Source organism: Pleurodeles waltl, chromosome 9 (assembly GCF_031143425.1).
Source record: "Pleurodeles waltl isolate 20211129_DDA chromosome 9, aPleWal1.hap1.20221129, whole genome shotgun sequence".
Taxonomy (NCBI): Eukaryota; Metazoa; Chordata; class Amphibia; order Caudata; family Salamandridae; genus Pleurodeles; species Pleurodeles waltl.
This window is the reverse complement of record NC_090448.1, coordinates 73,508,219-73,534,298: the sequence shown is the minus strand read 5'-3', so window position 1 is coordinate 73,534,298 and position 26,080 is coordinate 73,508,219. Positions and strand designations below refer to the sequence as shown.

General features: G+C 41.9%; 1 protein-coding gene across 1 annotated transcript in view; it reads right to left on the bottom strand.

Moving 5' to 3' along the window:
• Window positions 1–25,711, bottom strand: part of RAD18 (RAD18 E3 ubiquitin protein ligase) — a 530,572-nt gene extending 504,861 nt beyond the window's left edge. The window contains exon 1 of the mRNA XM_069206336.1: window positions 25,496–25,711. Coding sequence (XP_069062437.1) covers window positions 25,496–25,546 — 51 coding nt within the window. The 5' untranslated portion in view covers window positions 25,547–25,711. The remainder of the gene's footprint in view (window positions 1–25,495) is intronic.
• Window positions 25,712–26,080: the final 369 nt, after the last annotated feature.

Below are 26,080 nucleotides of genomic sequence, written 5' to 3'. Positions count from 1 at the left end.
TTTGTATAGCTGGTGTACGACGCACAAAAACTAGGTGTCCACCATGCACTCACTATACTTTGGGGCATCTTTATGGCCTAATGGAGAGACTGTAATAGACAAATTAATCTCTTGACCTGCCTAGAGATCAGGGAACCTTGTTGGCTGATCCCTGGTTATCCGATTGGCTTTTCAAAGTCTTTTGCAGAGCTGCAAGTGTAACTTGGTCTGCCTAATTCACAGTTATGGAAGCACTGACAGCTGACAAAGAAAGACTGCACCACTCAGCCATTCTCGGATACTGCAATGGTGGAATCATTCATAGGGGTCGTATCAGGATCCTAAAAAGTCATTGGTGATCACTATTTTTCATATCCCATAGTAAGAGGATTCAGAAGCTAATGGGAATATCAACTGTTGATTGTCTGAGGTTGCAGTGAGACAGTCATACCACGAAAAAAAAAAAAAATAAAGAGTTGAATGAAGCTACTTTGTAAATGGGATATTTTAAAACTTTACATCAGAGGAACAGGCCCCCACACACATTACACACAGCCAGGAAGACCGCAAGCTTGTTATTTTGCAAATGTTCAAAGATCAATTGTGACATAATACTAATTCTTTGGGATTGCCAGAAATGTAATAATTACGGGGCATACATATTGAAGGAAATTAAAGTGGAACTACACAAAGTGAATCCATTGACTGTGCAAATCGTACTTCCTCACAACGCATTCACAATACATCGGACATCCCAGAAATTACATATCAGCACCAAAGATGGTTTGTGGCCACTATGGCTACAGTAAAATCAGGAACACAGATTCTGGAAACACCTGCAACACCCTACTGTAGGAAGCTGGCTCTGTATATACGAAACCAAAGTAAGGTATAGTGGGCACAGAGTCCAGTGGATCCCCAGAGGCTTTACAGAGACTAAAGTAGATAATACTAATGCTCCCTTTTGTGGTAGTATGACGAGCAGCTAGGCTTATCAGAGGGTAGTGCTAAGCATTTTTTGTACACACATTCAAGAAATGAGGCACACACTCAATGACTAACTCCAGGCCAATGTTTTATGTATCAAAAAAATATACTTTGTTATTTTATTTCTAGAACCAAAAGAATCTTTGTTGCAGGTAAGTACAGTTTCAAGAATGTATCATTTTCAAGTACCAAATGCACTTGTTTAGAATTCACAGGTAAAGCAGTTTACATGTAAGTAATACTTTCCAATTTCAAAAGTGGACACAGTGCAATTTCTCATAGAAAGCAATGCAGTCCAAGGGGAGGAAAAGTAACAACACAATTTGCAGGTAGGTACTGGACTTACAAACCCAGACTTCAGGGATTAGGGTGTCCACAGGACAAAGTTTAGGAAGACATCAAGGGTTCACCAGTAGCAACACAAGGCCGGCCAGGTGCAGAGGTCAAACTTGGTGTCTGGCGCCCAATGGAATCCAATGGAGACAGGGGACACTTAAAAAGAAACAGCTTGCAGGTAAGTACCCACAACTTCAGGGCACAGACCTGGGGGTTTAGATCAGCACTGCTGTGGTCATATGTCAGCACCAAACATACACCCTCAGCGGCTATGGGGCAGCCAGGTGCAGGGTGCAAACACAGCATCGGAAGCCAAATTCTTTTCAAAAGAGGAACCCCGGGGGTCACAAAGATGTGGCAGGGCTGGTCCAGGGAGTGGGTTGAAAAAAAAACAACAGCTGAACAGGTAAGTAAAGAGCCGTTGGACGTTGCTGGACTTTCAGTTGAGTTCCCCCAAGGCCAGGGGGCGAGAGTGCAGGGGTACCATCAGGTGTCGGGAAATCTTCACTGGATCCAGTCGCAGTCAGGGGGGTCCTCTGGATTTAAGCTACAGGGGTCTTTGTGTTGGTCAGGAGGGGTCAACCCAGGTTGGACTCGAGGTCAGAATCGCCTGGGGACTTTTTCTGGACCAGTGGACCACCTGGACATGGGCGTCGGGCAGGACTCGCAGATCTGGGGTGGTTCTGGGGTCCTTCTTGGACATTTCGTTGTGGACAGGGCTGCTGTCCTTGGGAGGTCTTGGTCCTTGGGTAGGCAGGCAGTCCTCTGGGGGTTTGTAGAGGTTGCTGGTCCTGCAGGACAAGACGTCTTCCTGTAGCAGGAGTCTTGAAGTTGCAAACAGGTCGGTACGGCTGGGGCCAAGTCAGTTGTTGTTGTCGGGAGTCTTCCATGCTGGTGCAGCTCTTCAGTCCTTCTTCTTCTTTTCAGGTTAACAGGAATCTGAAGTGCAAGGTTCAGGGGTCCCCATAAATACTAGATTTAGGTGCATTACAGGGGTCAGTAGGCAGTAGCTAACGGCTACTGTCCCTGAGGGTGGCTACACTCTTCCGGTGCCCACTCCGTTTGGTGATTGGGGTACATTCTTAACCCTATTGACTATCCTGCTCCAAACAAGATGCAAGGAAGGGGTCACCTCAGTTCTGGGCACCCTCTGGGTTGTCACAGCTGAGGTGGTCACTCCTCTTTGTGTTTACTACTTTCCCCTCTGGACCTACTGCCTAGTGGTGCTTGGCCCCGGGGGCGGGGCATCTCCACCAGCTGGAGTGCCCTGGGGCAGTGTAACAAAAGGCAGGCACCTTTGAGGCTCACCACCAAGTGTTGCAGTTCCTGCAGGGGGGTATGAAGCACCTTCACCCAGAGAAGGCTTTGTCCCTGAATCCAGAGACCACAAAGGCTTTCACCTCATGGGGTCAGAAACGTGTCTGTTAGTGGCAGGCTGGCACAGACCGGTTGGCCTAACACTAAAGGGTTGGGTGAAATACAAGGGGCATCTCTAAGATGCCCTCTGTGTGCATTTTTCAATGAATCCAGCACTACCATCAGTGTGGGTTTATTGAGCTGAGAAGTTTGATACCACATTTCCCAGTGTTCAGGAAAGCCATCATGGAGCTGTGGAATTCGTAATGACAAACTCCCAGACCATATACTCAATATGGCCACACTGCACTTAAAATGTCTAAGAATGGACGTAGGTACTAAAGGGGCATATTGCTCATGCTGCAGCCCTTCGATACCCTCCCTGGCCACAGGGCCCTTGGTACCCCTGGTACCCTTTGCAAGAACTTAGCTGTGTGCCAGGGGTGTGCCAATTGTGGAAGCAATGCTACAGTTTAGGGAAAGAACACAGGTGCTGGGGCCTGGTTAGCAGGATCCCAGCACACAGTCAAGTTAGCATCAGATTTCAGGCAAAAAGTGTGGGCTAACCGTGCTAAAAGGGGCACTTTCCTACACCTACAAACAGAACAATCAAATGACATAATTTGAGAAAATATGAGCTTCCCTAATATGTGAAATGATTCTAAATCTGCATTAAACTTGCACATTGAGTTGCTTTTGAGCGTGGAATAAAAGCAGGGGCAACAATGTTTTTAAGGTGAATGGAGGACCTGTTTTTCATTTTCCATTCTTGTTTCCATAAATATCACAACTCTGTTGTGGACCATGAGTTTATGCTCTTAAAAGCAATTTGGTGAAGATTTTGGGCCGGTATGCTATAATACCATTGTGCATCTTCAACGTCTGTTCCTTAATAAAGAACAAGACACCTGAATTTGCCATTCATCAACATGGACATTTTTTTTTACCTGTAGTTTAATAATGGCCGGTTCCATGGTGAGGTGAGGTACTAAAAGCAAGTAATGAGAACTGACATATGGACATAATTGTGATTTTAACTGTTTTAATTGGGATCTTATATTAAATGCAGGTGAAATAATATATTGCGAAAAAGATCGGACTCAGCCTTCCATGTTGCCATTTTCAGTATTTCCTTTACCTCCTCTTCTGTGGATGCTATTGAGTCTAGATCTGTTCCAGGCCTCTAAAAGTCATAAAAATGTAATTAGACCTGCAGGTCGAGTAACTTGAATAATCGACTCGACCATAACTGTCATGTACTTGACCCATAAACAGGTCTCAAATTGTGTGATCCTAGCAAAATATTTTAGTACACAGAAGTGCAAACAATGGGCTTTCACAACTACTGATATTGAGCAGTACGTACTTCATTTATGCTAGGATTGTGATTCCTGTCCTTCTTCCTAGTGGGTGACAGAAGTATTATTTTAGTGTCAGGGGAGCACTGGTACCAGTCTATCAAACCATGAGAGGGACAGGGAGATTGTAGTGGTTCAGTGTACGGCCTCCCTACATATAGTACAAATCAAAAAGGTACACTGTTCCACGAAAAGTACCACGGATCCATGCAGCACTTCTAAAAATAGAATCTAAAGCCCTCACACATCCACAAGATGTTATGCTTCATCATAGGGCTTGCTCCTCATCGGAATTTGTAGGAAAAGAACACAATAACTTACTTAAGGAGCTACGCAACTGAGAAACCTAAATTGGTAAGGACCCTCTTATATTAAGGACAGGGCTCCTTGAGAAAAATGCAAACCGGATGACTTTCGATGTGGTCCATGCCCGGCGGGCGCATTCCCGGAAGACTTCCGGCCTACAAATCCTAAACTCACTAGGGTATTCAGTGTAGCTTAGGAGACGTTTATTTTTGGTCCTGATGAAACGCCACCTGATCCGTAGGGGCATTTCAGACGTGAAACAGGTTGACCTTTATTAGGGGCTGACAGAAGCTTTTTCGTTCGCCTCACTGTGTGTTGGTAGAGTGGAGGAACATTATTTCCATTCCACTCCCTATTGTTTTTAACCTTGACTGAGATCTTTCACGTTTAATAAACATACTGTTTTGAGGCTCTCATGCCAATATTAGCTTCTTCTTCTCCAGCTCCTCTTTGTCTGTAGGTTTAAATTTACCCCTACTTCTAACTATGCCACGCATTTCAAATTAAGATTTCCGTCAAAGAGCCCCTTTGGGGGCCCGTCAGACATTGCAGCGCCAGCACCGACCTCCGGAACTGATGCCCACCGACGCCTGCCAAAGCCAGCAATGCCACACTCCGAATCGCATCACGAGGATCACAACGCCCTACAGTTCCAAGGTACTGTTTGCGGGTCTTCACCACACCATAACTGGCCCACGACCCTGCGGTCGGCCTGAAAGGGCTTCAATTTTGAACACTACCAGGAGCTCCCACACGTTGCTGATGGACTTACCAAGGTCCTTAACCTTCTACGTGCAGAGGACTTATTCACCTGTTACTCTTGGACGGTACCATTTCCCTTAAACCTCATATTACATTTTGCGGATCGACACATTGGATCGGATCTTCAATCTCCATTCTATCAACACCGATACCTGCCTTTTTGTTTGGATACCCCTTTCTTATACTAGCAATATAGCCTTGATAAAGTCACAGATGTGACGAAACACGTGTTGGCTGTGCCTGTTTGACTGTACTTTTGCACTTAAGAAAATCAATTCTATTAAACGACTTTCTGGAACATAAAGAAGGATACCGAACATTTTTTCTACGCAGCTGCTACATATAAGCTTTTACCTGTACTTTCATTAACTTGTACAGTGTTTGTGAGCGCTGTGGTCACTGCTGTTCATGTTTGTATTTGTTGTTAACGATGCCGTGATAGCCCCAGATCGAGCTATTGACTTCAAGGAACTGTATTTTTAAGTAAGTCTTGAAAAATTCATATCTTTATTACTTTATGTTGAATTTATCTTGTTTTGGTCTTGTTTTACATAGATAAATATTGGCTATTTGTCACTAGTGTGGTGTTCTTTCGTAGTGTTTTCACTGTATTACTGTGTGATAAGTTGTTATGTGCATATGGTTTACACATTGCTTCTGAGATAAGCCTGACTGCTCGTGCCAAGCTACAAGGAGGTGAGCAGGGTATTCCCGGACTAGAGTGTGGGTCCCTACTTGCACAGGTGTACACTGACTGCCAACTAGAGACCCCATTTCTAAGAGCAGGCATTCCTCACTGTAGGTTTCACCTCCCAAGTCCAAATGTTACCTATCAATGGGCCACTAATGTCATTTTTCGCTTAGGATTATCTACTATAGGTTTATGGGAATCTGCTACCTGTGTACTGATGTGGAATCAAGGTCAACTTCCAGAGTCTGGCCTCTCTCCCCAATCCTGGTGGACCGCACTGCAGACGAAAAAGAGTCACTCACATCAGCCCTCCATGGAGCATGGCCATGGCATCAATCAAACTTTATGTTGGCCATCTTACTCATATATGTGTACTGCTTCTCGAATTGTGGTGCTTTTCCCATCCTCGTTCCGGACACAACTTGGAGCTGCCATTCTCCTCCATCACCTTTCTTCCCTTTACTGCCAGGATGGCAGGTGTGCTGTATGCTGAGTGGACTCCTCTGCTTCAGGGCAGTCCATGTGTGATGGACAGTGTTGCTGCACAAGATACCTCTGCTCATCCAATAACAAATTCTTTACAGTACCTCCCCTCTTTTTCATTGTTTCACCATGCTCAATGCCTATAATATTTAAAGTAATTTTCCTTATGAAATAATAAAAACTTTGATTCTGATGTCCTTGACTTAATTCTATCATCTGTGACCTTTCATAATAAAGCTGATGGAAAGAGGGACAGTGTGAAACAGGGCATCATTCCAAGCCCCTGACTTCACTCAAAAGACTATATTATCCACATACAGCAGGCCTTGTATTAGGCCACAGCAGTCTAACACAGAATGTGGAATTTCAAAAGCTGAACTGGTCAGGCCATCTAGTAGTGGTATCCAAGTTACACTCTCAACACCAAGAAAGAATACCCAAGAGAAACAGGAATAGCAGGAAACTTCAGCATAACATAGTGATATCACACCTAAAAGAGTTTAGACGTGCTTTACCTGCAATTACCCTTATAGTATTGCTTTAGGTTATATTCAGGTTACGAAGTATCACAAATATAACTGAACAGTAAAAAGGAGAAAAACACACTCATAAATGGTGTACAGCAATAATGAGAACTACTATTCATATACTAGAGAAGACTGCAAGATGTAAAATGAGGTTTTGAGTGACTGATAGGCTTTAGCGTCAATAGCGCACTGGAATGCCAACCAGATGGGCCAAACACCATTGCTTACAGATGGAGAGTTCCTCTACATTATTCATGCCGGTAGAGCTAGCTGCAGGTTTTGATAGCCTCAATCTCTAGCAATACAGAGAAGACGTTCTATTAGGTGTCTTGCCCGCCTTTATTCAATTTCAATTTATTTCACGATTTGTAACTCCAAAGAGGTCCACGTGTACACTCATCATTTACATAAGTAAATAAGAATAGAAATGAAATCCATAAAATGATATATACGAACTATCTTGAATACTATACATCAAATCAGAGAAAATGTAAAACAAGGATATCGTTAAAATACAATATAATCAGGTCTCTACCCATCACTTGTGACTTAAAATAACGTACAATATTTACATGAAGGAAATGTCAGTCGCAAAGAAAACTACCACTTGATCACTTTAGTTTTGAGCCCCATCTAACAAATTACACATATAGAATCAAGTGCGTAACATTGTGATATAAAAACCCAGCAACAAAAGAGGAATTTGATACCAATCTAGAGAGAGTTTAGTGCATACACAAAGCAAATAGCTTCTAGGGGGGTCCAGAACAGCACGTCCCAGGCTGTGAGTTGTAATAGTGCATTAAGAATGTGTCAGCCGTTACGTCCACCAAAAGAGTTATAAGATCAATAAAGATTTAAAAAAGACTTGAAAATTTTTAAAATCCGAAAACAAAATAATTCATTCAGAGAATTATACTTAAATTTCGATACCTCACCTGGAGAACGTATATTAAAATTCGCAAAAAGCGGTTTCAGACATTTTTTCCTTAACTCAACTAAGGTGGGGCAAACGAATAGCACATGCTTAAAATTCTGTATCCCCCGCTGGCAAATATTCGAGTATCCATCCCACTTAAAAGTTAAATCTTTAAGGGGTAATCTATTAGATTACAACAGAATGAGAAAACGACGTACTCCATGTGGTAAGTTCCACAATAAATAAGGTTGAGGGTAATTGAAACACGCCGAATTAGTTAATGGCCTAAGCCTCCTCTTTTTACGACAAAACTCCATATCCAATGAAAAGCTTTTACCCCTTATAGCCTCTTTTAGGCTCTTTTTAAATGACCAGGGGTGTGGAGATAAAAACGAGTGAACATCTAACTGAAGCAATAGCATAGCAAGGTTAAAATTTCAAAAAAACTGAGATTTATCTCTTAACGTACCAAATATTTCTTTGTATGCTAAGAATCTTAAGGAAGAATCTGCACTCTGAGCTAAACTGAAGGCCCTCCGAATTACTGCAGCTAGGCCCTGTGTATAAATACTCTTGATGCCAAATTCAAGCCTTATGGCTGACACAGATACTGAATTATTACAGGAGACCTAGCTTCTTAAAATCCGGCCTTCTATCTTGTTTAGAAACTCCCATTTTGAGATTTCTATTCCTTCTATGGCATATAGGATGGTGGGTGGGTTTTTTGCTTGATAAACAGATAGTAAATGAGAAAAATGCCGCCGGCCCACTGCGTTATAAAAGGCTAATATACCATATGACTGAAACAGAGCCTTGCTGATATTATTACATATATGGTCTCGATCACTAAGGGAACAGGATAAGGTTTTTCCCAATAAATAGTAGGATTTCACTCGCTCCAATCTCTGCTGACCCACTGACCATGTAAACTTAATTTTTTTACAGGATTTATTCCCTAAGAAGCATACCACTTGAGACTTTAACACATTGATTTTTAAGTGGTGCTGATTAGAGTAGTCATATAAGGCAGCCATCCGCCTGTTGAGACCTTTCGGGGTAAGATCAAGCACCACTATGTCATCAGCATAAAGAAGGCAAGAAATCGAAGCGCCTCCAATTTTAGGCGCAAATCCTTGGGTACTCCCTAATACAGAGAGTAGATCATGGATATATATGGAAAAGAGAAGGGGTGCCAACAGGCAGCCCTGTTTTAGACCATTTTTTGTAACAAATTCGGCGGACAGACCCTGCTCTCCACTTAGAAGTACTTTACACCACGTAGAAGCGTGCAGGGCTATAATTAAGCATAACAAATTTGTAGGAACACCCAATTTAGATACTTTCTTTCATAAAATCTTACGGTCCACCCTGTCAAAAGCTGTTGAGAAGTCTATAAAAGCGGCATATACCACACCACCTCTAACCTGAACATACTTTTCATTTATGGTTTGCATTAAAAGGATATAGTCTAAGATATTGTGATCCTTCCTAAAACCTGCCTGTTCAAAAGGGAGGATCGAATTTTCTTCAACCCAAGATGTTAAATCCACAAGTATGCTTTTAGCAAAGATCTTACCAACAGCATCCAGCAGGGCTATTTGCCGATAATTTAAGGTTAGAGATTTATCACCCTTTTTATACAAAGGGACTACGACACTCCCTGTCCAGGACGCCAGGATTATACCATTTGAGTAACAGGAGTGGAATACCGGGTTAAGAATCCTTGTCCAGAGCGAGGGCTCTTTTTTAATAACTGCCATTGAAACCTCGTCTGGGCTCACTGCTCCAGAGGCCCTCATCGACCTTATAAACCCTTCAATCTTGGTAACTGAAGGGGCACCAAAGGCATCAGGCTCAAACCAACTACCAATCTTAAGGTCCAATTCACCTTACTCAACTTCCTCATTTTCCACATACAGGGAGAGAATATAGTCCCTCCATTCTGCCTCAGCTATCGGGGGTGGGGGTTGAGGGAGTTTTACGTGACCCACAGCCTTCAGAAATGAGTGACCAAAATTTGTTAACCCTGGCCGCTTCCCTCAAGGCTATCCATCGCTGGTCTGCCTCTTCCTTCCTTATTCCCAACTTCATCCGCACTCTTCTCCTCCTCTCCTCAGATTACCACCCATGGTGCAACCTAACCAGTCTGTTGATTTCCCTATTCAGTAGGAGAAAAGGAAGCCTTAATTTCTTTTGTGGAGGTTTAATATGTTTTAACTGGTCTCTCTGAATTATGTTTCCCATGAAGTCAGAAAAGCATTATATCGATTCTTCATTCCAATCATCAATATTTCTCATGGCCATTTCAAGTGTTTCTTTCAGAAATAAAGTTTTCAAAGGTGACCAATGGATTGTACCTGTTTTCCCGATTAAATTAATGTTATGGCCTTTAAAATTCCATGCCTCTATTGAGGGCATTTGGAGTTTTAGCGTAAGGCTCAAGATCTTATGGTCACTAAATGGGGTATCAATGATTGTCATGTCCTCCACTAACTGAGCTAGGGAGTAGAAGGCCAAAAAATAATCAATGATGGAATTACTCAAGCAAGATTTATGGGTAAAGGCTGCTGGGGAGTCCGAGTGAAATCAACCATTCAAAGTATACAACTGAGTTCCCTCAAGCCTTTTAATAAAATATACCCCCTTTTATCTGTCTTGGTTCTTGAAGGAAATAGGATAGGAGGAATGTTGAGCACAGATTCCCTCTCTAGAGCACAAAAAATGGAGCGAGACAGATTAGAGATTTTGCAATTTAAATCCCGTGATATCAATACTTCATATGCAGTTTCATGTGAGCATAAACAAAAGAAGAAATACAATTCAGCATATGCAGGAACATCATATCATGCTCTTGGTCAGGGGGGATATAAGCATTTACCACTAAGATAGGCATTTTCCTACCAACCTCCAATACTGGATTAACTCTAATTATCTGATAAGAATTTTGTGAGACGGAAATATTCTCAAACTTTCATTTGTACTTGAAGGCATAGCGGTACCCCCTTTTGCATGCCCCTTCCTGGACGGCTGTGCCTTTTGACAAAGGACCGTGTACCCCGTGCAAGAGAGATTAGTTTCACTCCAGGTCTCTTGGATGCAGATTAGATCCGCATGAAGAGAGCAGATGTGATCTAATTTGCCCATGTGATTCTCTAATCCCGCAGCATTCCAAGAGACCACATGGAGTTTATGGTTAAAAACCATGTTGTAGTGTTTTCCTCTTTGCCCTAGTACTATTTAAAGCCCCCCCCCAACCAACTCCAGTTATCCTGTTTAGGACTCCAAGGAGAAGACGGGACATCTTTAACAAGCTTCACCACTCTTCCTCCTTGGAAGAGAGAGACCTTAACATTTTCCAGGGAGGAAGCGGAAGACTCTCGCCCAAGAAAGAGATTACTTCTGTTCACACGTGGAGCAGTGGGGGACTGCGTTCTAAACAAATGAGAATCCTTTCTCCTACCTGGAACCACGTCTATGTCTCTACGCTGCAATTGTTCGCAATTGCCTAAAATCTGGTTTACAGTTGTTTTAGAATAAAACCAGACTTTTGTCTTTACAGAATTGAGACCCTGCACCAGGAATACATGAGAGATATCACTACTTTCAATTAGTTTTAACTCAGGTATATTTCTAAAGCAAGACATTAAAAGAGAGCAGTTTAGAAGTAAATTAAAGTCAAATAAAACATAAAACTCAAGACATAACGTCGTCTCAGATTGGCAGGAAGAATTCTCCATCTCACAATTAACAACTCCACCACTTAAGGTGTCAGAATTTGAATACAAGGTCACCAAGTTTGTTTTCGTATTACAAAATGAATCGGCATGTGGATTTAGGGAAGATAAACCCTTTTTACAATCGGTAGATCCTCTGAATTGTCCAAAGGAGGGTCCCAAAAGGGTACTAAATCAAGGTCTTCCCTGGACGGGGAAGATGCTACTTCTTCCGGATCTTCCAAGTCTTTAGACCTATCCTTCATTGGGACTTTATTATTGTCTTCCTTAGGAGAGGGGATTCTGTAGGTGTCTGGACATCGAACTTTACCTTCCTTGGTTTTATTTTGGAAATTCGCCAATTAGCCTTTCTTCCCAGCTTTTTCCCTTTTAAAGACTTTCCCATATTCCCTTCGTTGTCTATCTGCTTAATAGATTCACTCCCCTTGTTCTCAGCAATCGAGCAGATGGGAGATATCTTAGACTGCGGTAAAAAGATGGGGAAGGGACCACTGGGGAAGTTAACTTTCACTCCGGTTTTACTGATAATGAGATATTCAACTGAGGAGGCGAGGGTGAAAATAAATTTTCCAATGAGTAGTCAAAGCTTTCTGAGTTAAAGGTTTCCTCACATATCACTGGTTTAAGGGACACTTGTGGTTTACCAGCCTGGGTTCTCTTGTTAGAATGTACGGAATATTTGGTTGAGTTCACATTCAAACTTGCATCCAAGGAACACAAAGGTATACTGGGACTACTATATCCCGGTTTATTGAAGACTTCCTTTGCAAGCATCAGGACTTTCTCTATCAAGGTTGGACTCTCCTTCTTTTGACCAGTCATAGCTTTCAATATAGCCAAGAGAGTGTCTTAAGAATGATCAAAGCCGTTTATTGATTTGTCTAAAAACGCCAACATAGAAGATAGTATTCTCTCTAGGCATTTAATAGACGCCGAAATTACTGTATGTTGATCCAAAGGAACACTTGGGGAATTTCTAGGAAACAAAAAATCTGGGGTCAGTGAGGAAAAGTCTGGAGATAAAGTGGGATCTGAAGGTGTGCTGCTAATAAGCCTTAGGCCTGAAGATTCCTCTCTGCCATTGCAGGACGGGGTCACACATCGAAAGGACAAGTTCTTTACATCATGCGCTCCTTTCACCTCAATGTCCGGCAAGGTAAAATCCCTTACATCGGGGAGGGGGTCCTATGTTGGAAGGAGGGAGATTAATGTTCTCCAGATCTCCCCCCCCAACAATAGGCGACTTACTGACAGAGGGAGTTAGAGCCACACCCTTTCCGGGGTTATCAAGAGCATTAGAATTTGCATAAGCGTCCTCCTTGGGAGGTAGCTCATCAAGTAGCTCATTTTGAAAAAAGGGAAGAATAGTGCAACAGTTTTTTGTATTCAAATGAGAAATGCTCTTCTTTCTAAGGGGATTCAACTAAGTCTTTTTACATGCCCGGTTGAGGAAAGCTCTATCTATTCGGACACGTTTGGCCGTCATTTTCAGGGGACGAATTACCTTGGGGAACTGGCCAACAGCTCTTTTACCTCTCAACCCCTGTATTCAGGTCTCTCAGGCTCTTGATCTACTTATTGACTCTTGTTCAGCGCCTTAATTTCCCAACTTGCGCCTTAATTTCCCCACTTGGATGGTTTGATGTACAGGAGAAGACCCGAATAATCCAGGTTGGACCAAATAGACCAGAGCAGGAGCATTAGGTTGAAATAATATAAGCTAAGGGTCATTTGAACGGGGGGAACGTCGAACAAAAGGCACTCCCAATAACTTTTGTTGCCAGGCCGGGCACTCCCAATAAGGTAGTTTGTCTTTGTAGTCTTATATCAACAATATTAACCTTTTTTGTTCAGTACTTTTCTATGTTTTACCTTAACTGTCTCTCCTGGAGGGTGCTCCTAGAGGGAACACAGCCTCACCAGTGAACTGAACAGTGATGATTTCTGGTTAGCTTTATTCACTAATAAGTGTTTCTTTGTGCAAAAGCTTGTCACTTTTGGGATTTGGAGCAGTTAATCGAGTATGCTGGGAACGTAGCTAAGGTTTAACACAATGCTATTCCATAAATTTCTTCAGTCCTCCTACATTTGACATCACATACGTTTATAAGGTGTCTAGATGCATTTTCCAGTTTCATACCAGGGAACCTACGTGAGGGAGATTAATTCACAATCATCTTTTCAGTCATCCACATGGAGAATTTGCATTACACAACTCAGAGCAGAGGTTAACCACAATAGGAATTTTTGAAGACAGTGTTCTGTTTTTATCTAACTCCATCTTTGCCCAGTTACCTCTATGAAGTTCTTTCAGTACCACTAGAAGACTTTGAGAATATTCATGCATCTTAATTTTTCAACAAAGAAGCAAAATAAGGTCCTGCATGTTTCTAATGTTTTCAGAGCCAGGTGTGTTTTTTTATTATTATAAATTATATACATGGCCAAAATAGCATCCAGTGAGTATTTGTGGCAATCCATATTATTAGTAAACTTCAAAAATTCTATAAAAACAATGCCCGCACTAACAGGTTTCCAAACTCTTATGCAGATAATAGGAAGTCTCTAGAAGAGATCTTTAATGCCCGTATGGCAACAGCTCGTATTCCAGTTATTACAACAAATGTGTGTGCTGAACATCTAACTGAAAAGCACAGGGGCAACACTGTCAGAGCTAGACTGGGGAATAAAATTGAATACTATTACAAAGTAATGGGAGCAACTGAAAAAAACAGTTGTGCAAACTGAAGGTATAGCAAAGTAATACAGTTAGGGAATATATGAACAACCTCCATCAGGAGAAAAAACATTAGCCCTCAAACAATCATACAGTGTCTCTAAAGTCCCAGATGACAACCATTAAACAATATATAGGAAGGCCTGGGTTCCCCTAAAAGTTGACAAACTGCAGATGCTGGTCAGTTAACAGTGATTAAGCAGAAAATAAAAACACCAACCATCTCTACGGCAAGAGTATTTTGTAGATCATTTGTTAACTATGATGCTAAATTATGAAATGAGTTGCCAGAACACAGTAAGACCTATTACTGACCTATTAGCATTGCACTCTTATTAACCTAGCTTCCTGTTTTGAGCACTTTGAAGTCCTTTGAGTGTAATCATGTCTGGATAGTCTAGAACCATGATGAAGCAGTAAGATATCCTCTCCTAGAGATTTCCAATTTCCTGTGTTAAGAAGGTTAAATCAAATTGTTATTTTTTCTTCAATTTTGGAGCTTCTTTGGGACACGGACAATAAGAATTCTGACTCATCAGAGTAATAGATCAGTTCACTGTGTTTCCCTGTTCTACAATCTACATTTTAACAACAAAATTATGTTTTCATCATCAATACAAGACTGATCAACTCTGATCCTCCTCTTTACCTCCTAATGTGATTCTAATGGAGAATCGTTGTGGGTTCCAGGAGTCTTTCTACTGCTTGTACATTATCCAAATTCCAACATTCTACAACCCAAATCTAAATACCGCTGTAACTACTCCTGAAAAAGATCTATTCTATTACCCAATACTTATGTCTGCTGTTCCCTTTTAGTCTGCAGAGCAGAATAACGTGTCTGTATTGCAGTGATCACTGCACAAATTCTATTAAAGAAAAAAAGTTGTCTTCCTTCCATATAAGCAGAAGAAGACTGTGAAATAAAACTGTTTTTTTCATTTCCGAAAAGCCAAAGGGGGATACAGTTCTGTCACAATCACTGTAAAAGACGATGCAACATAAAAACAAGTTACTACCACAATGCCTCTTATGACGGATGGTATCCATGCACTAAAGTCTGGGCAAGACTCTTAGGTGAACAGCAATCCTTGCTATTTGAGCAGTTTAAGTTAAAGACACCCAAGATAATACTAACCTTAGATAAATCTATCAAACAGTTTAACTTGCAGTTAATTTGCATTTTTTCCCCTCAAAAATCTGATATAGTAACATTCCAAAATTAAATTAAACAAACCCCCTTGATACCAACCTATAAATAATCCAGCATCCTATTCTGAATTTGATCAAGTCTGTTAAATACCTTAACCTAAACCTAGCTTATACATGACTGGTTCTGGTGGAACGATATGGGTTAAATCTAGGCTGCCAGAGAGCGGGGTAGGAGAGGACTCTGAAGCCAACGTCACCTGCACATTCATGTAGGAGATGTAATGATACTAGGAGTTCCAGAATCAGCAGTGTCTCTGGAGTCGTAGCAATCAATGATGAAGCAAGTGCTTCAATTGGGAAACGGACATGCTCAGTCCCCCCAATTACTCTAGTAATGTTAAGCACAACTAGACATATATGGCTTTTTTCTACAACTACATTAAGCTATATCCCAGCATGTTTATGCTTTGCTGAATGGATCTTAACTCACTAACACAGTAACAAAAGAAACTGCAAGAGGATGGAGCCCAAGTAAAATGGGGTATCCCCTGCTGCTCCTGTGTGAAAAGGATGTGATCGTACCACAAAGTGAACGAGGGGTAAGATAAAACCTAATTCAATTAACAAAAAGGACCATAACCCAGCTGACATTCTGGTCTTTAAGTGGTCAGGAGTTAGATGACTGGGCTAAATTTCCAATCAATTAAATGCTCCTTGGAAAGCGTAACAAAAAAAACAAAGAAAATCGTCCCAGAGTAGAATGGGATGGATGTGTGCAAAACAAATTATTATATTATCAATATGGGAAATAATGTATTTCGCCTCTCTTCTTCAAACCTCTGCATTAGCAGTAGTCCTGGCGCTCCAGTTTTTTTGCTCACAGCTGCCACTTAGCAGGTACGCAGGCAGAGTAACATTCTTGGACTTTCGCAGAATAGCAGCTGATTAGAAAAATAAAACATCCCAACTAAAAGCAAGTTATGCTGAAATGTATTAAAATGAATAAATGAAATAGAAGCGTGTAAATAGGTAAATGGGCACATGCCTAGTCTAAAATAAGTGTGTCAAAGTAAGGTGCTAAAATTAACCCACGACATTGGTTGAGCAGTCTCTAAACCAGGGCCCATTATGTAACAAACAAGAAGAGAGCCCTATGTAGTAAATTAACGTATCCACTTATGCAGTAGAATTCTGCCAAACGAACATTACCATTACTATTATATCAAACAAAGTGAAAACTTAAATGGTATGATGCATATCCTCCTCTTCTTGCATGTTCCTTCCACTGACCTGTTGCTGCTACTAATCGGACCCCAATTCCTGATTGACCGTCATTGCATGCTGCTTGGTTCTAGAACCCTCTCCTCTACATTAATGTACCATACCTGAGACAAAAGGAGCTAGTCACATCATGTTTCTCACTGTAATATCCTAGAAAGACCAAGAGGTGCTGGAGTGGTGCAGATATCTCAAAAAACCTCTTGTGTGTTCATTCCGTTCATTGACCTGTTGCTACTGCAGGACTGTCATCCCCACTCTCCCAATGTAACTCCTTCTATCTCCAGTGATTGGTTCTGGGATTCCCTCCCTCCCCCCTCCATTTCCCGGAGTAGGCAGAGGCAGAAAAGTTAGACATCACATTTCTCTTTAGTCAAAATTCCCTAGAAAGACGCCAGGAAATGCTGCAGTAATGTGAATGTAGTGAAACAACACTGCATGCACAGAACATGGTGTGTTATATAAATGCCGGGTGCAGAATTCCTATTACCAACCCCCTCATAATATGCTTCAATCATGTCCATCTACAGAACAGTTATGGTGTGCGACTTTCTCCACTAAACTAACAGCACAAATCGCTTTGCTGTTATTCTCCAATGCCACGCATAGGTATGTCAAAGAGGAATCTTCTACAGCTAAGCTAAATTATGTATTCAAGGGTCAAGCTGTTCAAATTTTATATATTATTTGTAAACACAAAGGTCCTACTAGCAGTGTGTTGGATCTAGCCCTCTCTGCAGTCACCCTCAAAGTTTTTGCCTTCACCATCCTGTTTTCTGAATTTGTTTTAGTTGGCTTTAGCACTCTTCACAAGTTACCACAGCTAACCAGTGCTTAAATGTTTGTGCTCTTTTCTCTAACCATAGTGAATTTTGCTGACCCCCAATTGGCATCTTTAATTTACTTGTATCCCCCAGTGCAGGGTTCTGCAAGTTCTGTCCCGGAGAGCCGGGTCAATGCCAGATTTTTTAGCATTTCCACATGTAGAAAAAATGCAGATTTCTGAAACATCTTTTTTCTAAATGTGGATATGCTAAAAACCTGGCATGGACCTGGCTCTCCAGGACCGACTTTGCAGAACCCTGCCCTAGGGAAATGGGACTACATGTATCCAGGGACTCTAATTAAATGCCACTTGTGAGCCTGCAGCCACTGTGATGCTACCCACTTAAGTATCCCTTTAAACATGTCTCAAGACTGCCATTGCAGCCTGTGTGTGTAGTTTAAACTGCTGCTTCAATCTGTCAAAATAAACCTTTTCCAGCCCTAAATCTCCTTTTCTAATACATGTAAGCCACCCCTAGTGTAGACCCTTAAAGGCCCAAAAGGTAGGGTGCAGTGTATTTAAAAAGTTGGACATGCACTTTTAACTTTTACATGTCCTGGTAGTGAAAACATTCTGAATTTGTTTTTTAGTGCTATGAGGACTACCTCTCCATTAGGATTATACTGGGCTGCCTTATTACATTTAATGAGTGATAACTTCCAATTGGGAACAGGTAGGAATGTTGAGTTTCATCCAGCCCTGTTCCAAGCATTCACCTCCACAGGTCAAATCTCAGCTTCGGCTTTAGAGGGTACAAGAGTCCTTATCCCAAGAGAAGGTAAAGACACATTGGACAATAAAAATGACAGGCCCATATCACTGATCAATATTAACTGTAAGATATACGCAAAGATTATAGCAACAAGACTACAGAAGATAACCATAAAACTGGTAGCCGATCCAAACTGGATCCTTAAAAGTTAGACTAGCCGCTGGTAACATTCACGTCTTCTGCCATGCCCCTGAAAAGGCCAGCATATCGTTGTCACCGCCATGGCGATGGTCCTTGGCATGAAAAAAGCCTTTGACAAGGTATCATGGACCTTCCAATATGAGATGCTCCGCAAATTCCAGCTAGGAGATCACATCATACGAATGGTGGTCGCTGTCTACTCATCGCCAGTGACCAAAGTCAGGATAATTGGTGCCTCCCCAACCCCAAGGGCACTAGACCGGGATGCCCTCAATCCCCTCTCCTATTAGTTATCAAGCCCCTCATATACTCCTCAAACAGGCCTTGAAAGATCATAAAAATGTTACTAGACCTGCAGGTCGAATAACTTGAATAATCTACTCAACGGAACTGTAATGTACTTGACCCATAGACTGATCTCAATTGTGTGATCCTAGGCAAATATTTTACTCTATAGAGTCACCATTTTCTTCATTATCAGATATGAGTGTACCATCAAATATGTGAGCTCAGCATTTTTTCTGGACAAAAAAACATATTTGATTAAATGGACTAAACGTTTGCTCCATGTATAAAAAGAATTTAGCCTGCATATAGGGGACACATGATCCATTACTTGCCTCTTAGTTTACTAATAGCATTGCTACCACGGCAGGAGTATTTCAAGGTTTATTTTAAACACTCATTTTTAATAAATAGATTACTATTGCATGAAATGGTTGTACACTGTCATTTACAGAGAGACAATGTCCCTGAAATGTCCAAAAACCTACCCACTAATTTACAGCTTCACTGATAAAACTATCCATGATTGCTGGCCCCACCCTAAAACTGAACAAAACCAGGGGCGGTCTAAATTTGCCTGACTTCTTCGGATACCAACAGGTAATTTCTGGCTTCCCAGGGTAGATGATGGTTTAATACGACCATGTACACCCCTCCCATCTGAGTCCAATTTGAATCCAAGCAGCTCGCACCCATTTCATTAACATTTACACTGACTATCTGTAATCCCCAAAAATTTAATTTGGTCAAATCCTACACCATCATATCGAACACAGCATCAGCCCTACTTTGCATCGACAAAGCTCTGACCAACCACATAGTCGACTCCACCCTGGCTTCCCTATGGCACAACAATAAAGTTAAACTAGAAGGCAGTACTCTTCTCTGGGAACAATGGGCAGTAAAATGTATCAACTCCATTGCAAGCCCCATCCCTTTCTCAGAACTAAGTTTGCCCCATGATCTTCAGCTGATCGAATTTTACTACTTTTTAAAACGAAAAAAGTCACTAGGGGGCTCCAGAATCCTCATGACCCAGATTTCACATACCTCTTAAAGAAACTCAAAAGAATCGGACATGTCACATCACACGTCTATAAACTCTTAGAATCCCAAAGACTGAATCTCATAAAAAAACTAAAGAAGAAGTGGTCACCATACATCCCAGAAGACCTTCTTCTGCACATTTCCGACTCTACAAAGCACTGATCTGGCATACCCCCTTCCTAGCTAAAATTACCCCGACAATCAAGGCTCTGGTCGATACATAATTCATACTGGACTCCAATAAAATCCTCTGGATAAACTGAACACATGTTCCTTACATATAAGCTTGCCCAACCACTACGGTCTAAGATACAACATCTCATTCAGAACATCTTCAAAATTCATTTTACCCTGTCTCTACTAACCTCAACACTTGGACTCACAGCACACTACTCCACCACTATGCCCCCAAACAACCTACTCGTACTGGATGTAATGTTAGCACTAGGCATAAAATCAATTCTAACAGAATGGAAATCCACTACAGAAACCTCCTTCAAAAAATGGTGGAACTTCTTATGCTCCACCAGGAGCTCTGACAACATCATGTACAAAAAAAAATTACACACAAGAGTTCGCTCGCGTGACATAAGGAAAACACTTGATCTCTACCTCCAAAAAGTGAACTCCCTTCCCCCTCAAAAAACCAGGAAGGGTGTCACGCCATCACATATGCACTTTGCAATCTCATTTGCACTCCCTCTAACGCTCACCCATACTTCTTTTATGGGAGACCCTATCTTGCTCCCATCACCTCCTCTCCCCGATCACCCTCCTTATCCTCCCACCCTCTCTTTCCTATATTTTCCACCTCTTTTCTCTTAAATTAATCTACTGCACACTCGGGTATCATATTCGCACCTCCACCAGGATACCCATCATCCCATCCTCCTTGATCTACTGGCAATTGTGCAAGGTCCAGCATCACTTGTTCTCATACTACATTTTTTAACGACTCTCCAAGTCATTTACTGGGATAATGTTCTACTCTATCTAGAATATGCATCTGTATGTGAATTAACTGACTTCATAGCTTGAATAGGATTATATAACTTTACATGTAGTGTGCATAGATCCTTTACCATGTATTCTCCATCTATTCTTTTGAAATATAAATGTTTGAACATACAATTAAAATTGTAATTTAAAAGCCTCTTTAATGGATTTTCTTGGCCAATCTATTTAGTGACTGCATCCTGTATCTTTGGTCATATGACTAGGTGTAGCTGGCTTTTGATCTTTGTGTATTGTTCCCAGACATTCAGACAGACATCGAGACAAAGGGGGAATAGGTGTTGGCAAGATGGGCCATCTCTGACTTGATGAGGGGGAGATGCTGTCAACTACCACACTTGTACATCACAAAACCTCTGCCTCCGCACACTCACAAAGGGTTTCACATCAGTCTATTGTGACCTCAGACAAGCTGGGGCTATGACAGGGAGGAATGGAATTCCAAGGACCTCTGTGGGTGGAGTCTCCTAGAAAATTCTCCTACTTCAAAGCTTGCACCAGGTATATAGGTAGGGCCAAATTAATCATTCTTGAAAGAGCAGTATAAGGCATCTCTTCAAGTGGAGCAAAACTTTGTTTCAGGTTTTGGCTCCCCAACCTGAGACACCGAGAAGGTTGGATTGAAAAGGTAGACAGAGCAGGGATTGCATCAGGGGGTTTCATTCAGTTTGGGGACTTTTTGAGCCCCCTCTTAGCTCTATCTCCACCTTCCTAATTCCTTTGATTTAATCGAAGCAGCTGTAAACTTGCCAAAGAAAATGCTTTGTGCCACCCAATCGATTTATGTCTTTAGACGAGGAATGTGAAAGGGAACTTAATCAGCAGAGGACTGGGAGCAGAAAAGAAAACAGCATCTTCATGTAAAGCCGCAAGAATGTTGCAACTGGAGGCCACCACCTCTGCTGCGCCTTGATCAAGTTAGGGGACACCTCTGTGTCCGAGAATGCCATCACTCAGCCTGCCCCTCTCTAGGCAGCCACCCATCTATTTATTTGGGAACTTTCTTTTACTTTTACATTCAATTGTAAAAGGGCATTTTCGGAGCACTGTAATTATCAAATACTACTATTACCCTCCCCAATATCAGGCATTTTAGAGATCTATAAAATATGGGGGAAAGTTACCAACACACAGGTCAGCAAAGTACTTAACTCGCTAGGCTATTTTCCCATCTATGTATTTATAGCTACCTATAGTCTATTCATCTTACTTCATTCATTCATCCTAAACCTTACAAATCTATCCATTCATCCATCCATCCATCCAGCCACAAAAAAAATCATGAAATCATCCATACAGTTATGCAGCCAAACAAAATTAATTCATACATCCTTTTATCCACCCAAACCTCATTGAGCCAAAATCCATATACCAAACTATCCATGCACTAGAGTCAGTTCATCCACATGCTTTCTTAGCATCCGTAGATCTCCAGCGTCATCTTTCTCTCTCTCTCTCTCGTCTCTACTCATTCATGGGATGCCTGTAGTTGCTTAAAACTTGTAAAACCAGCGCTGTTTTAATACAATGTTTCTGAGATTCTGTGCATGTTCTTCAACTGTGTGTGGGTGGAGATGTTGCATGTCTGTGTGTGTGTTTCCCAGTTTGTGCCCTGGTGTGATTTAATGCTCGGCGCATGCATGTGACATGTGAAACCTGCTGCTGTTGAAGGCCAGATTACCTAATCGCCTGTTTTTGCATGTTTTACAGGCAACATAGCATAAAGGGGGTAAGAAAGGTCCATAATGCGGCCAGCATTGACTGCGTTTTAGCATTTTTTTATGGGGGGGGGTTCACACTTTAGGTCATGTTGCACAGCAGCTTGTGCTGATGTGTAACATGTTAAAAAAATTGACAAAGCCACCAAATCTCACATAGGCAAAACCTATGGGCTTTACCATTGCTTGTTTGCAATTATGTTCCTTTACATCAGGACCTGGGTAAGAGTGAAATTCACTGGGAAGACAGCCACTGCCAAAAATCGGTAGATTGAGGATGAAACAGGGCTGTGATAGAAGAATCCAACTTATGCAATACGTGGATGACTTAGTACTGCTAGATCACATGAAAGTCAGCCTGCAAAAAGCCCTCAACACCATGAACACGTACAACCTTACGAACGAGCGTGTGATCAATGGGAGTAAAAAAAAAAAGTGATCTTTGGTCGATATTTATAAAAAGGTCTACTAGATGGTGGCTGCGGGACACAGAGGCTAGAATGCTCACCACATTATAACATTCAGGGAGCACGGCTGTGCAAAACTGGTAGACCATCATTGTACCTACGAAAACTTAAGATCAAATGGAAGATGGTCATATATGCTCTTTGTAAACTAAACACCACCCTCGACAGCCCAACGACCATCGATGTACAGAGGGTTGTTCGAGCTAAATTGCTCACAGCTGCTATCGCTGCACAGCGGGCTTTTCCAGGTAGGTTGGCAACTGAACTAGAAAAGATGCAATGCACAGCCTATGAGAAGTTGTTTTACCTCCCCTCTCATTCAAGGAACACACTGATCAGGCTGGAATTCGGCCTTGTCCAGCAAAAACTTGAAAACATGGCTGCCCTGGCAAAATATTTTTTTCAGACAACAGCCACTCCTGTTAACACTGTGAAGGCCCTAATAAAAACAATCTTCACAAGCGCCAACTCCTGGCCCACAAATCTTACAGCAGTTAAGGAAAGCCTGCTGCTTACAATGGAGAACTGGGATATAAACACTTTCAATTACACAAGCATTAAATCTGAAATAAAAAAAACAATAATAACACTGTTCACAAGAATTTGACATGGAAGTCCTCCTAGCCAAGGCCCTACATGAGTCTCTAACGGTGCCTCAATTGCACAAATAACCCAAACTTCTTCTCCACCAGGCAGTGGGAAACCGTGCTCTAAACCAAATTCTATCAGCAAGACTAGTGCCACTCCCAATTATAGAACTGGATCCAACCTGGAGATCCCTTGAAACCACTACTCACTGAAGACTGTGCAATTACAGAAGGGAACCACTGGCACACGTACTACTTTGCTGTCAGGCGTTGTTACACGCCCACTGAAACTTACAGAGTCCAATCTTACTACAAAAGGGCACCTGCTCAGCCAAAGAGGCTATTTCTCTCAATACACTCAGAGGGCCAAATTTGGGAAATTCATATGTCAGACCCGCTATCTGTTAAAGGGTAAGAATAGCCAACAGTCGTAGAGGCCCACCACCCGATACCTCACACACTCTAGAGGACTTTAAGAAAATGACTTGGACCTCTGCACTAAGTACTTTAATTGCTGCCTGCATTTTATGAGATGTGTCTCTCTAGACTTTACATTTTGCACTCGAGTTGAACTGGCTACAAGTTTGAAAACATAACCCCGAATGTATTCTGCTATCTGGACGTCACTAAGCCTGGCACAACCTTGTGATGCATTTTAATAGATGTTGTTATCAATTATTGTAATACTTTCCAACACTTTATTATATGTGTACCATGAGCTGTACAACTTTTAATTATTGTAAGCAGTAATGCACTTTACAGCATCTTTCATATTTACACAAGTTTTATAATGATTTTAAGTAATCACACATGAGGTATTGTCATTACTTGTTTTAGGTAGTATTACCCCTTGCTCCCTTAAACGTTTTACACAAGGAAGTTACTGAGTACACTGAAAATGGGGCTATAGAGAAAGGCGGGGACACATTTTTGTAACTTTTTTTTAGTTCAAAAAAAGTACCCCTTCTAATCTAACGGAGTAAGGGTAAGGAATCAGAGGGGGGTTACATATGCAAAAAAGGAAATAAAACAATATACCGATAAATACCACATTTTTTAGTGGAGGGGGTTACGTGGATCGCCATTTTGTGTGCAAAACTATTCGATTTCATTTTCCATTAGCTAATAAATAGTCGGCCTTGAGAATATGTATACGATAGTAGGTGTGTGGCAAAGAAAGCAAGACAACAGTCTACTTTGTCTCCTAACCTGATGCTTTTTCCACTTTCAAAATGTAGTAGGCTGGCTAGTCATTGTAGGTGGATGCCTATCATACTGCCGAGCGTAAACTAGTAGACAGATACACTGGGCCATGGGCCAAACGCAATTTGCAGACTCCTGGAACAGCTTTGAATTTATGATCCAGTTTTAGCTCTTTCATGCCCTATTTGGACAGATCACTGACAGAGCACAGGCACACTCACCCAAATACTAAATGTATCTACATCTAATATTCAGTGACAGTGGCAATATTGTAACACAGCAGCAGCTCACTAATATTACTGCAAATTATCTCTGTGACACCCTCTCATTTCTTATATGAGAGGCCCAGTTTCAACCAAAAAGAAGCTTTTTATGGATGTTGCATAAAACAAACACGTTTCTGCAAAATGTCTGTAATAGACTATCTCATCACCCACGTTAAAAAAATAAATAAAGGAAAACAGTAGTTAAACAATCTGTTTAAAAGTAACTGAAGGTCATCAGGGCAAGACTCGCTGCAGAAACGAGTTGGCTCTTACAAGGGGGCCCTTGAAAGTATGGGGCCCTGGGCTAGAGCCCACTTTGCCCCTACCTTAACACGTCTCTGCATATTCACTTTAGTAAATGATGATTCTGTTTGAGTACAGAAGGCCACGCAGCAGACACTATCAGCACTGATAAACCAATAGCTAACATTTTAACCATAGCCATTAAACAAAACTTGTCTGGACATGTCAAAGCTTCCAAAGTCCCACTCCCATGCAACTTTGTTGCATCCACAAGTCCCGCCTTCTTCGTTAGCCCCTCCCCTGCCGGGACAGACCACTCACTTTCATCTGGGGAAGATTTTTGGGCCACTCCTCCTCCCCCGTGTCAGACATCTCGGCGTAGGCCGGTCACTTCGGTTTCTAGGGGTGAATAGGAATGTCTGGCGAAGCAGGAAACTTGCAATGGTGAAGTGGGCAACAACAGGTTCTCTCCTACCAAATTACGCGCCCACTGTCAGCAGCTGGAGGAACTCGTCACCGTTGTGACGCACTTCCGCCGGAGGTTTGTGGGAGTTGTAGTTCCGCTTGTCTCGGAGTCGGAAGTCTTTACTGTACCAGCGTTTGTACTATAGAAAATAGTTGCAAACGGGAGGCGCACTGTTGCGTGTTGGATCCACACGCCCACCCACTTTTCTTCGCTTTGATCATCTGTTGCACAGCAATGTCCCTTCAAACTGAGTAGTCTCCCCTCTCCCAACCCAGCACGTTGAAGGATACTTTCGGATGTATAGCGATTCACTCCTCTGAGCAGCCTTGCCAAGTGACACGCATCAGGGGTTAGACCAGGTGTCTTCAAGCTGCGGGGTGAGCCCCTCCCCTCAAGTAATCCCAGGGGGGGCTCCAGGCTCTGGCCAAAAGAAAGATTAT